This window comes from Magallana gigas, chromosome 8 (assembly GCF_963853765.1).
Source record: "Magallana gigas chromosome 8, xbMagGiga1.1, whole genome shotgun sequence".
Classification (NCBI taxonomy): domain Eukaryota; kingdom Metazoa; phylum Mollusca; class Bivalvia; order Ostreida; family Ostreidae; genus Magallana; species Magallana gigas.
The window spans coordinates 7,371,226-7,384,982 of NC_088860.1; the positions used below are offsets into that span (position 1 = coordinate 7,371,226).

General features: G+C 36.1%; 1 protein-coding gene across 2 annotated transcripts; it reads right to left on the reverse strand.

Moving 5' to 3' along the window:
• Positions 1 to 644: 644 nt before the first annotated feature.
• On the reverse strand, positions 645 to 6,563 carry LOC105332787 (leucine-rich repeat protein lrrA). Of its 2 annotated transcripts, none has more exons than XM_011435500.4 (2): positions 6,427 to 6,563; positions 645 to 4,228 (listed from the first exon to the last, which is right to left on the reverse strand). In XM_011435500.4, exon 2 carries the CDS (start codon positions 4,182 to 4,184, stop codon positions 1,785 to 1,787), a length of 2,400 nt encoding a protein of 799 aa, XP_011433802.2. In that variant the 5' UTR covers positions 4,185 to 4,228; positions 6,427 to 6,563; the 3' UTR covers positions 645 to 1,784. The 2 variants fall into 2 exon arrangements, with proteins under 2 accessions (XP_011433802.2, XP_011433803.2); XM_011435501.4 differs by having other exon boundaries at positions 6,328 to 6,455.
• Positions 6,564 to 13,757: the final 7,194 nt, after the last annotated feature.

Genomic DNA, 13,757 nt, shown 5'->3' on the forward strand with positions numbered 1-13,757 from the left:
TGCAGAATAAATATTGTTATTTCTGTATTTGTTGACTATGACAACCATCATATAATAGATTGGTTTATCTTGTCATGAAAAAACAAGTTTTGAATATTTGCACCGATTCAAGCCCGTCTGATGCAGTATGTATTTTGGCCTGGGAGTATAAATATAGGATCATTTGATAGTGGTCCCAAGGCCTGGTTTTTTTAGTTTTTTAAATAATCATTAATGATGGTGTCTGGGTTTACACTGTGGACAAACATTTTCCTTTTGAAACTCCTTACCTGTATACAAAGGTGTGTAGCCATTGTTAGAGCAGTACAATTGACGACAAGTTCATTAACAGCGAGGTTAGGAGAAAAGCCAAGTGTTACCCAACAGAACACAGTGGGGCCGGCAATTTTAATTGATGTTTGACATGTACTGTACAGAAAAGCAAATATTTGATTAATTATTGTCTGAAAAAAGTTGCTGTATGCAGGAAAGCTATTACAGTACTGTATGTTTGCAGCTCTCTCTCTCTCTCTGCGCAGGAAAAATATTACTGTATGTTTGCAGCTCTCTCTCTCTCTCTCTCAAAGAAACAAGCGACAAGTTACTATAGTTTTATATTGCAATGCTTTATAATAAATCTAATCAACAACTACATAATATCACAGATAACTTTAACAGTGGTGTAGAATCGGACTAAATGCTACCAACATGATTTAAAAAAATATTTGAATGTCAATGTATAAATGTAATTCAATCTTATTTAAATGCATGACAGCAAAAACTGAAGTTTTAATGGGTTTTAAAGCTTTTGTAACTTACTCCAAAATGATTCCGATCATGATTTTAATGCAATTTTGAATTTAAACCATTTCAACGATTCATAACAATTTGTGTTCACAAATCGTCAATATTTTCAAATAGGTATTTTACTTAGTTTAACATTTTGTAGATGCATATCTTTTGTCCAATGCTTCAAAGAAAAGAATTTGTTTAATTTTAAATACAGTCTCAAAAACCAGTTTTCATATAATAACCGAGCAATATTATTTTTTTCTGAAACATTTTAAGGCCTTCAAAGATAGCACCCACTGAAATTAATCCAAAAATTCCATTAAATCATCGTGAGACAACAGCCCCAGGGTATTGTGCCTTCTATCTAAGAGGAAAAAAATACAAACCGAAAACAAAACCAGCCCCCTGATGTTTAAATCGAACCTGGATTGGATTCGTCACCGAGGTCATGTGTGATCAAATTGTGGTATTGTGCAGACTGATACCAGAGTCGGGTCTGTACAGCTGATAGGAGTTTAATTTGGATTTACTGACGGGTAGATAGGATGTTGATAACACGCCAACTGTGTGGGAAAATCATGTGTATGAGTGAGCCGGTACAATGGCTCCATACATTTAACCAAAAGAAAATGTCACAATATAATGAAGTCATTGGGTGTACAAGTTATACATCATTACGAAATTTTTATGTAAAAAAAAAGGAAATATACAATGTTTCCGATCTCGATCAGGAGACGGGAAAAGATAAATAGCACCTACAGAGGAGGGTTAAAACTACGAAGTTCGTTATGGGGGAAATTGACTAGAAAAAAATCTCTAAATTACTAACGTCAAAAGGCAAAAAATATTTGATTTCAGAGAATGGCTATATGTGTATAAGTTTTAAACAAAGCTGAAATGTACAAATGATAGTATATTAAATGCATATAAACTGGCATTTTAGCGCTGTCCTGCCATTTTTCATACAGTACTATTACTGTCTTAGAGAAACCACTGAGTTGAAAAACTTCTTTCTATTTCACGGGCGCAGACTTCTCGCGAGATTTGATGGGAGGTGTTCCGATCGGAGAAACCTTCTTTTTCCCGCGTTTTGCTGACTTGGGACTAACTTGCGTCTCGGCAACCTTGTCACTGGGTCTTTCGCGTGCTTGTCGTTCCTTAAAGCTATCCTGGTCCGCGTTTTCGACTTTGATCTTTTGCCTGAGATTTTCCCAAGCCTTTGGCCATCCTCTAGTGATTTTATTCTCGGAAACATTAATCTCTTTCAGTTCCGGCATTTTGCATATCTTTTCCGGTAGAGATTCGATGATGTTATCGGAAATATCCAAAACTTCTAATGATTTCATTTTATCCATGTCACTTGGGATCGACTTGAGGTCGTTGCTGGCTGCCCTGAGAACTTTTAGTCTATAAAGATAAGGAAATTCTATCGGCATCTGGTCAATATGGTTCTTTGAGATGTTAAGGTGAAGCAACGAAGCCAAAACATCGATCTGGTCCTTTGGGAAATTGAGAAGTTCGTTTTCCGAGAGGTCCATATTAATCAGTTTGTTTAGATCTCCGAAATTGTCCGGTAATAGAGTTATTTTGTTGTTCGACATATTTAGATCACACAACGAAACCAAGCGTCCTAAACTTGGCGAGAAACTCGTGAGCCCGTTGTTGGAAACGTGAAGCTTCTCCAACTTTTTGAGCGCGCTTATTTTCTCGGGTAAAGCTGTTATTTCGTTGTGACACGCAGTGATCGACACTAACCCTCTCATTTTGCATACGTTGTCTGTCAGGGTTTTCAGGGCGTTGTTCGAGAGGTCAAGGTTTTTGAGGCACCTGAGGTTAAACACGCTGGGTGGAATCTCGTCCATACCGAGGTTGCAGAGTGCAAGTGACGTCAGATTCCTAAGGTGATCTTTGTCACCCATGACAACAATGGTGGACCTGATGTCGGTTGGGTTGATAGATAGTGGGTTGTCTGACATGTTTAGGTGGGTAAGGGTCTTCGGAAGATTCAACTCATTTAACCCATTCTTCGAAACATCCAAGGACCTCAGTTGATACAAAAAGTCGATAGATTTGGGCATGAGCGCTATTTCGTTATGGCTTACATGGAAGGTCTCAAGGTTTCGAAGTTTTCTTAGGTCAGATGGTAACACAGTCAAACGATTGTGGGACAAGTCCAAAAAGGTCAAAACTTGACCATGACCCAAACTATCAGGTATCGCTGAAAGCTTATTGCCACAGACATTTAAGCTCTTTAGACTTTTCACGTTCCCTATGGAGGATGGCAGTTCTTTGATTTTGTTCCACGAGAGATCCAGTGTGACCAGAGACTTCATGTGATCAATTTCTTCTGGTATGACCTCTATTGAGTTTCTGGAGAGGTACAAGTGCTCTAGCTGCTTTAGGTATACTGCAAATTTCATTGACATCAGTTTGTTTTGGGAAACCCCCAACGTCGTTAAGCACGGCAACTCTCGTATACTCTCGGGTAGGTATTCCACTTCATTATTGGAAACGTCAAAATAGGTCAACTTTCGGAGGCTCTTCATTCCGTCGGGTAACACCGGTATTTCATTGTGAGATATGTCCAGATGGTCAAGTGCGTATCCTAAATTGCAGATTTCTTCCGGTAGGGTTTTGATGTGGTTGTGGGAAAGGTTAAGATAATGAAGGAACCGGACACCGCCTATTTGGGCCGGAATTTCCTGTACTGCATTGTGGGAGAGATCGAGCCACGTGAGACGCGATAGTTTGTCGATGTTTTCGGGAATCAAAGTAACACCGTTTCGCGCCAAATTGATCTTCTGTATGTTGGGTTTTTTGACAGCAGCTGTTGGCATCTCTGTAATCCTGTTATCAGATAAGTCGACTTCGGCGGTCATTTCGTACAGCCCTTTCTTAATGGACCGGATCATGTTCGAAGATACGTCCATGTACGATATCGAGGCTTTTCCGATGCTCTTCGGGAGCGCTCGGATTTTATTATTGGAAGCGTAGAGCTTCTGTAATCCCGTGCATTTGTGTATTGCAGGTGGTAGCTTCTTAATTGCATTGTTTTTAATTATCAGAACTTCCAGTTTCTTCATCCGTGACACAGACCCAGGGAAGGCCGACAGAGTGTTGTTGGTGATGTCAATGTGTTCTAGATTCTCCAGAGCCGCGATACTCTTGGGCAGCCTCTTCAGGCGATTATTTTCCGCGGTAAACTTGATGGCCAGCTGACTTATCTCCTCATTATCGTAAATTTCAACAGGCAGCGATTTCCAATTTCCATTTCCAAACTTCAAATGAATTTTCTTTCCGTCGGGGAGTTTTTTGAGGTACTTCTTGACTGGGTCGGGAAGGGAGACAATCTTGCTCCCGGGGCCCGTGGCGGGCGGGGGTTTCTCGTCCTTCTTCTTCCTCCGGGCGCTCATCGCTGCTGTCTGATGTCAGCGTTCTGTGTTACCAGGTACCCAGTCTGTAAAAACAGAAGATAACACTCGTTAACGAGGACAGAATCCACTTAGCTTTGTAAAGTCTCCCGTCGCTGTCACGGCGACACTTTTTATCATTATCAGAGAAATCAATACATAAACACCCAATCACTGCAGTCACTCAACTTGTGAAATTAAATCCCAGTCATAAAATGTATTGAAAAAAGGAATAGATATAAATTTTATAGCAACCGGCCTCGCACACTGTCGCACAATCCCACAGAAACAAGGTCTCTAGTACAAGATCTGAAATTATTGGGAAAAATAATTCTAAAATGTCACTGTGTGGGGTTTGGATAAACCTTGGAAATGAACGATTTAGGCATCTTGAAATTGGTTTCGAACTTGCCAATCAAAGAATGTCTGCCTTTTGGTAAAGAAGTGTTCTTGACCTGAGGGCGAATTCGATAAAAGTGAATAATGTTGTAAAATATGATTCGCATTGATTCGAGTTCGATTGATCTTTACCTTCATTTTAATAAAAACCTGCTTATGTAATCATTTCGTTTGATGACTCAATTTTGCTTTCAGATAAGCCGAGAGAGAGAGAGAGAGAGAGAGAGAGAGAGAGAGAGAGAGAGAGAGAGAGAGAGAGAGAGAGGGGGGTCCATAGACTATATTTGTATTCATGGAAACATCATGACAGCATGATATTTCCGCACAGAGCGAGGTTTACAATCGATATAAATGCAATGATTTTTGCTAAATGACGAATAATCTGCGAATTGTTCTTAAACAGTTTGGCAAACGATGATTTCCTTGAATAATAAATTCAGAATCAATATAGGGTTTTTTTTATAAAAGAAAACTATTGATGAATTGAATGTTCAGGAAAAGTAACAACAGTATCATGTTCAAAAATCGGGATTTTCGTTGTTAAAGCACAAAGGGCATTTAAAATATGAATAAATGTAATGATTTTTCACTTCCATCCAGCAATGTATTTCTAAAACAAATATTTACATTAAAGTCCATACCCCATTCGCATTAACAAATAAACAAAGTCATCTTGATACGGTTTAATGTAAGTCGAGACTAACATTACCGTCTACTCTTGGTTCAAAAGTATATCTATTTCAAACAAAGCGAGGATTCGCAATAAAGGAAAATTCCTTTAGATATTTATTCTATTGGTAGACCTATTGACATTTATAGTCAAAATGGAAGGTCCTTTAAACCTCTCCAAGTTTATCTTGGGCTTTATTACCAACGCGGGTTTGACGACGCTTCGTTTGATAAACTGTATGAATATGATTATGGATGAAAATCAAGGAATGATTTCTCATTTTCTCTCTGACTAGCGCGAAAAAATCGGCAACCTCCTGCAGACTTTTTGGAGGCAACATTTATTAAAAAAATTTAAGCAAAACTATTTAATATCCAGAAGATTTTAAATATTGTTGGCATAATTGTTTCACGAATACCTGTTTGTTGCATGAAATTACCTGGAATTACCTGCAGTTTAAGTCTCCGATATCTCTTAGGAAAAAACTCATGCAAAGAAATCCTGTATTACAGCCCCGCTAGCGTGATGAGAGAGTGCGAGATAATGTGTAAATGCCATGCAATATCAAAGGCAAATTGACTAATCTTCAGGGCTTATCCAATAAAGGGCGCTTTGTGATTAATTATACAAATCGTTAATTACGGTGATTGTGTAATCAAATATTAATGAGCAAGATTCGCGGGTATACATCCCCTCACGAGACGAAGTAGGTGCTTTACAATACCCGAGTTTCTACTCAAACAATTGTTAATCGGAAAAGTTTTGATGTACTGAAAAGAATTTCTATTTTGGAATCAATAAACCTACATTGAAGCTTGCGTTATTCAACTTAACCATGTAGGTAAATCCAGGTGGTCGAGTGTCAATGAAATTTACAACGAGAAAATTTAACCATCTAAAAAAGGACATAATACAATGACAAAAATAAGATTCCAATATTCAACAAAAAATAATGATGTATATTTTTTCTCCTTTTTAAATGACAAATTTAACGAGTTTTTACCTGCACTCAACAGGTACACCTATCAAGTATACTGCAGATATAAACCAATACATGCACCAACTCGAATCACTTACCTCGTTACACGAAGGGGGAAAAAGCTTCTAATAATTTCCCAAAGCATTTACACCTGTTTTATGCCGAGTTAATTAATTATTGATCGTGATTGACTGTACCTGATCTATTGGAACGACCCTCTTCTCTCGTATTTCACCTCTCGCCCGCCATGTTTGGAAACGAGCGATGCCGATATTTGTATCTAGGAAGCTAAGCGTAACGACGACGTCACGATAGTTTGTCAATAGTGAAGTCAACACTGGATCGAGGGCTGGCCATTTAAAACGATTTAGATGTTAAAAGCTTATTTAGGCCTCACCTAAAGCGATTTCCTTTGGTAAATCGCTTTAAACACCTTTAATTAGACATTTTACATTAAAAATCAACAGTGTTCCCCTTTTCTTGAAAATAAAATTATTTTAATTTTTTTTATGAAAGGCATAAATTGTATTTTAAACATTGATATCCTGAACTGGTTTCAGATCGACCGTTTTTGATAGTGTTCTTTGAAAAAATAACGATCAGTGTTTTTTATTGAAATATTAATATGTTATTGCAACTATGATACTGCAATGCTACCTTGTTAATAGTCTTGTAAATTTGATCCATCGAATTTGTTCCTAGTATAAAGTTGATCCATCGAATTTGTTCCTAATATAAAGTTATTAAACATTCTCAATCATCACAAAACAGAGAAGAATACGCTCCTAACTAACACAAGATTGTACATAACGCTCTGTCGGGTTTTTTCTCCATGTCTGTAGATTATGACGTATGTATAAAGAGAACATGCATGTTACAGCCAATGAACAAAGAAATAAGTATAATACCGGTAATCAGCCAAACCAAAGACTAATCATTGCAAACATGCACAACTCTCAATATATTCAGCCAATTTTATATCTTTTGTTTCAATTACCATGTTAGATTTCACTTCATTTCATAAAAAATGAACGCCTCAGTTTCATTGGCTGTGAGTAGGAAAAATACAAGATTATCAAACACTTGATTGGACCTACAATCCATAGATGAAGACGCGGTAAGCCTTAAAATAATTTTGGAACATTTGCTCCAACTAAAGTTTGAACAGTCGAATTGGTTTATACATATTTTATTGCATTTTGAATATGATTAAAAACAAGTTTTAAGATCTTACAAGTTCCTCTGCTTATATACAAATTAATTTACAATTCTTATGTAAAGAATATAGTTGTGGATGTATTTAACATGTTTAGATCAATATATTTGTATTATATAACTAAAAGAAGAAAAAAGAACAGTTGAAAAGTACTGTAACGTTTCCAAAGTGTGGAACCCATAATTTAAACAATGAATCAAACATCAGATTCAAATTCTTATTTAAATTGCACTGTAGTTTTCACTGAGGTCCGCGTTAAAGCTTACAAATCTACACGTTATGCCATTGCGATTACATATAATTAAAAGAATATTTTCTAAATGTACATTAGGTTTTAAAACCTTAAATAGATATGAAAAATAAGTCCATGTGACAGGATGTATATCTAATAAGCAAAAACGCGAAGAATATTTACATTGTGCGCCCGTTAAATATTCTTTGCTATGCTTATGTAACATTTTGCAGATCAAAAGATTTTTCACCACACTGATAACCCTAATTTTGGCATTTTGTTGGTTTTGCTTTGTTTTAGGACATTTAATCATTTTAACCACACCATATACTGTATATTTTTATCCAATCAACCTATCCCTACGTTCTTTGAACCCACAAAATTAAAATTTAGAACACTGAATCAGTTCCTTCCGTCGCGCTACGGAGCCGGACAAAACATCACGCAAAATACTAGTAGTTAAACTGCGCCTCTCGCTATTGTGACAAATCCTCAACGAGGCCTATTCAGATGATTTCTGTTTTTAGTTCTCTCGAGATTAATGCATGTTGATATAATTGAATATATCTGTGACATTTGATGTTTAGATGGAATAAGAATCCCCTCCTTCCGGAATGATCATACCTGAGCCACAACACAAGTACATATGTAAATCTCTATCAATGCATATATTACTTTTACTGGAACATTTTTAAAAAATCAGACTGATTTTTTTAGCAGTTCTTTGAAATATCATGAAAAAATGAGTTCTAATTATAAAAATGAATCGCGCATAGCACCTTAGAACATTAGAAAATGAACCGTCATACCGACTGAGTATCCTTTTATTTCTCAAATCTTGTAGTGAGGATTGAATTCAAAATAGCAACAAGATGACAGTTTCAAATCTTTATTCTAAATAAATGTTTATATATTACTTGTTCTCTCTCTCTCTCTCTCTCTCTCTCTCTCTCTCTCTCTCTCTCTCTCTCTGTTATGCTTTCATTAAGATATATCTTCAACTAGAAAACTATCAAAAACTATAGTGGACAAGCTTTAGAGAAATTTAAAGTATATCTAGATTTAATGGACAATAAAATCAACCCTTATATCACATATGCTCTATAAGACCCCTCCTCGTAAACAAAAAAAAAACAAAAAACAAAAACATACAATATCACAGATCAATGCAATGATGAACAAAAAATTAAAAACAAATATATCACAGACTTGCTTTGATAAATAAAAATACCAAAAGCTATATCACAGACTTGCTTTGATGAGCTATATCACAAATTATATCACAGATTTGCTTATATAAATAAAAAATACAATCAAAGTACTGATGGTACTGAAAAGCGCTAACACAGCTTCTAGCTGTTTGTGTATAAAAAATATATTATGTATATAACATTTTAGCTTCTGTATACGCGATATATTTCCTCATCACTGCGTGGCAGACCCTGCAATGACGTATGTAAGCCACGTACATTAAATTCACAATAGCCCATACTAGCCCGAGCAGTTATGCGCACAAACTCCTGAAACTGGTTCCCTAACCAGTTTAAATGATGTAAACTTCTGCTCATAGGGGGCGGTTATTCGTTGCACCGGAAGTAGAAGTCTAACGACAATAAAGCGCTGAGCTATGCTTAGCGCTTTAAAAAACCATATCACAGGTTTGCTTTGACGAACAAAAACCACTCTGAACTAAAACTACATCACAGATTTGCTTTGATCAACAACAATCATATCACAGATTTGCTTTGATCAACAACAATCATATCACAGATTTGCTTTGATAAACAAATGAAAAATAAAAAAAATCAGATATTAACTTTAATGAACAACACTACTTAACAGCATTGCATTGCTTATCAAAAATGGTTTGCTTTGTTGCTTATCACTAGCATTACATAAATGTGGGATACACTGGTATTAAGCATACATGGAATGACAAACATTAATTCTAAGTAAAGCTACAAAGCACTGAAAACCCATGTAGAATTACAAACGTAATAAATCAAAATGTCAAAAATTAAAGTTCAAAATATTAAACTCAACGATTGAAAATAAATAAATATAAATAAAATAAAACAAAAAACCAAAACAAAACATAATACTGTGGACGGTAAGGAGGAGCACTAGTTGACGGACGGCGTTCTATGGACGGAGTCAATGAAGCACTTTACGTGACAGTTAGTCGAGTGTTCCAAGTATTATCTGACATCAGTTCGTGTAGGGACCATCGTTCAGTCACATCGAGTGTCACTCAGTGTCTCTGGGGAGATTCGGTGAGTGGTCCCTGTGATGGACAGGGGATTGAACAGGACCAGCATTGGATGAGACATACAGACAGTGGTTAGTTCTGAACCAGGCGCATCTTACATGTATTCAAGGAACCATCGGTCTCAGAAAAATGGTTGGGGGTCGTAGGTCTTATGTGAAAATAGGTGGTCCTTGTGTCCTTTAATATGGGGCGCTGGTTTTGATATTGACATCGGCAGCCATATCTGTAGCAATTTTGAAATAAAATCATGAATAAATAATTCGTAACACAAAATGATCAAAGTGAAATTATTCAAATCAGAAGCATAATGGAATGTTTTCTCTTGTTTTAATTTAGTTTCGTTCTCTCCATGTTTTTGACATATGAAATAAGGGATGAAAATAAAAACATTTCATTCTATGGAGTTATAGAGCATTTAATACATACCTTTCCAGAGATTTTCCTTGGCTGCGAATGAGAAAGTTTAAGACTTAACTTATATATCTACTGTCGGCACAGCAGGACCGGGTGTTGTCAAAACACACCACAAGGACCGTGCATGTCCCTTACATGTTCTTATCGCCGTGGACGAATTTAAATTGCCGATCACTTTGGCGCAAGTTTTAATTAAAAGTAACCTATTAAGACGTGTGGTTCCCAATTAGCACCCGCTTGTCCTCGTACCCCGGGGCGGAATCGTGTGGGTTTGCATGCGTAGAATTACGTTGTTTTCTTTTTAAAAAAACGAACAATATATTGTTTTGGAGATTAGTAAATTTTCATCGAAAGAAATAACGGTATATTGCGGCATTGTGTAATATTAACAATAAAGGACTGTGTTCAATTCTTTATTATCTCAAAACCAGATCATTGATTAAAACACGAGTTATATGTTACAATTACATGTACGTACAAATAAACACAAAACAGGCCGACCAATTTGATTTTTCCATTTATACATTGAATAATATTAATCCGATTTTCTTATATTGATTTGGCACCCAATTTATTGGCAAGGCTTAAATTTTACTGTAATAAACTGATGATGAGTTCTTTTTTATTCTATTCCAAAGTAAAACAATGCTGGAAATCGTACAATTGGAAACATTATTTCAATCGTAAAAAAGAAAATAATGCTAATTCCAATTTGCCCCTTTAAATATCGATCATGGAAGGGGGGGGGGGGGGGGTGTAACATGAATTTGATAACGCAGTCCTTTTAAAATCCGTTAACAAAGGTAGCAGATCTATGAATCCCTGTTACTTTCCTTTCTGGTTATTTGAGAAAACTGTCCAACAAATACTGTTATATGCATGGATGTGAAGTCTGGGGACTTTCAAATATTGTAATTATATAAAGGAATCATCCCAAATATTTTGTAGTAAATATTCAAAATATAAATTTATATAAAACAATCAATTCCCAGATTTTAAGATATAATGTATATGGTGAACTTGGTCGATATCCTCGGGAATACAAACACGCATGTGTCAAGATTACTAACGGGAGAAGACACAAAACTGCAAAATTAATCTATAATTATACTATGAATCAAGAATTGGGGTGACTGGGGGTTTCGAAGCATCAAAAGTATTCTTACTCATCGTGGACTCTCTGAATTGATCATTCTAACGTTATACATACCGGGTAATTCAAAATGACCAAGATCGAGAAAAACTGACGTTACTTCAAACAAATTGACAACTTACTCTTCATTAATCACTTAAAATCTTAAAATAAAAATTTATAAGGAGGAATCGAAACTTGAGTATTATCTCAATACACTATCAAAAAAAAAAAGAAAAAAAAAAGACGCATTTTTTTTTAGATTTTGAACATACAATCACGATTTACCTCGATTTGCATTTGAAAGTGTAGGTTATGAGAATATGTCGAGACATCAAAGGATTTGTGTTCAGTGCAATTGGCATGAAATAGAAGATAAATTTCATCACATATTCAGCTGTAATTCACTGCAACTAGTACAAATGCAATATTTATGAGAAAAATATCAAAATAAAATATGCCTTTGCTTTCAGTTTTAAATTAATAGTGTTAAGTAATTTTCGGGGGGTGGGGTGGGGATGAGGGGGATCATTGTATGTTCTCCTAAGGGAGGAAATAAAGAAAGAATGAACATTTGTAGTAACAAGAGCCAATCTCCTTTATTCTTTCTCACGTTTGTGATATTAGTTAGTTGCGTTAATTATCTTTATTTTGTAATTATATTATCTGTGTAGTGTAAACTATCACCGGGGAAAATAAGGTGTTTCTATATATCCGGCGACAATAAAACTAAAATGCTTTAGACAGTAAAAAGCGCTTTATTTGAACTTTAGGTCGGTATGGGTGATTTCTGGGAATCCAAAAACTACACCCGAACAATCCGAAACCTAATTCCCCTCTCTCGACAATGGTGTATAACACAATATAAATAAGAATTGAAAACAATAGAAATTAGCACTAAAGCACGAGTGACATATGTCATAGAGTAAAACTTCAATATGAGTGAGTCAATTAAATCAAATGTGAGGGTAAGAGTTAATAAAATAATTAAGCAATTATAACTGAAGTGAATTATTGTCTTGTACAAAGGGAAAGGCATATTTATGAATAGATAACAGTTACTCAAATTTCACTCCATGATAATTCCCTCGCGCTTCGAAAAATGAGACGTCCTCGTCTAGAAGATCATCGGAATGATTTGTAGGGAATGTGCGGTCTGTATCTAAGCGTCGTTTGCTTAGGTCTTGGCCGGAATATGCAAAATGTGTTCTACATTGCGGAGGTCCACAACTGCAACACGGCATTCTGGGCTGAACCATATTTAAAACGAACCTTTGTCGTCGGTCGCCACACCAGGAAAATATTCCTAGGATTCGAATGCAATAAATCGGTCGCTTAAAAGAACATATTAGCATAATGGCAAAGAAATCCACACACGAAACACACATAACGAGAACAAGTGTTCGCAGGGTGACGTCATCCCGCTCTTGTTACATGCTGGATGGAATCCAGGCGTAGAGTATGTCCGTGCAAGTCCTGGGATGTCCAAAACTCGAAAAGCAGCGACGTTGGTATATGGTCGTAAAAGGCGGTTGAATCTTCTGCTCTTGGGTTGTATTATCGGCGTTTGTTGATGCTCTTGGAAAACTCGCTCGGTTGCTGGTACGCAGGATCTAACTGCTACAAAGTATATGTAGCAGCCCCGGGTAAAATACCCTTAGGATATCTCCACCAAACTATCACCGGGGAAAATAAGGTGTTTCTATATATCCGGCGACAATAAAACTAAAATGCTTTAGACGGTAAAAAGCGCTTTATTTGAACTTTAGGTCGGTATGGGTGATTTCTGGGAATCCAAAAACTACACCCGAACAATCCGAAACCTAATTCCCCTCTCTCGACAATGGTGTATAACACAATATAAATAAGAATTGAAAACAATAGAAATTAGCACTAAAGCACGAGTGACATATGTCATAGAGTAAAACTTCAATATGAGTGAGTCAATTAAATCAAATGTGAGGGTAAGAGTTAATAAAATAATTAAGCAATTATAACTGAAGTGAATTATTGTCTTGTACAAAGGGAAAGGCATATTTATGAATAGATAACAGTTACTCAAATTTCACTCCATGATAGATCGTTGTATAACGGTGTTGAGACCCCCCCCCCCCCCCCCCCAAAAAAAATGAATGGCCAATTTCAATTTTACTATTTATCTTATTTCAGATACTTTGCAAAAAGATTTTTTTTTAAAAACTAACACAGGACATACAAGACTACACTCAGGTGCTAAAAGTATGTCAATATTCTTCTTTTCCCTAT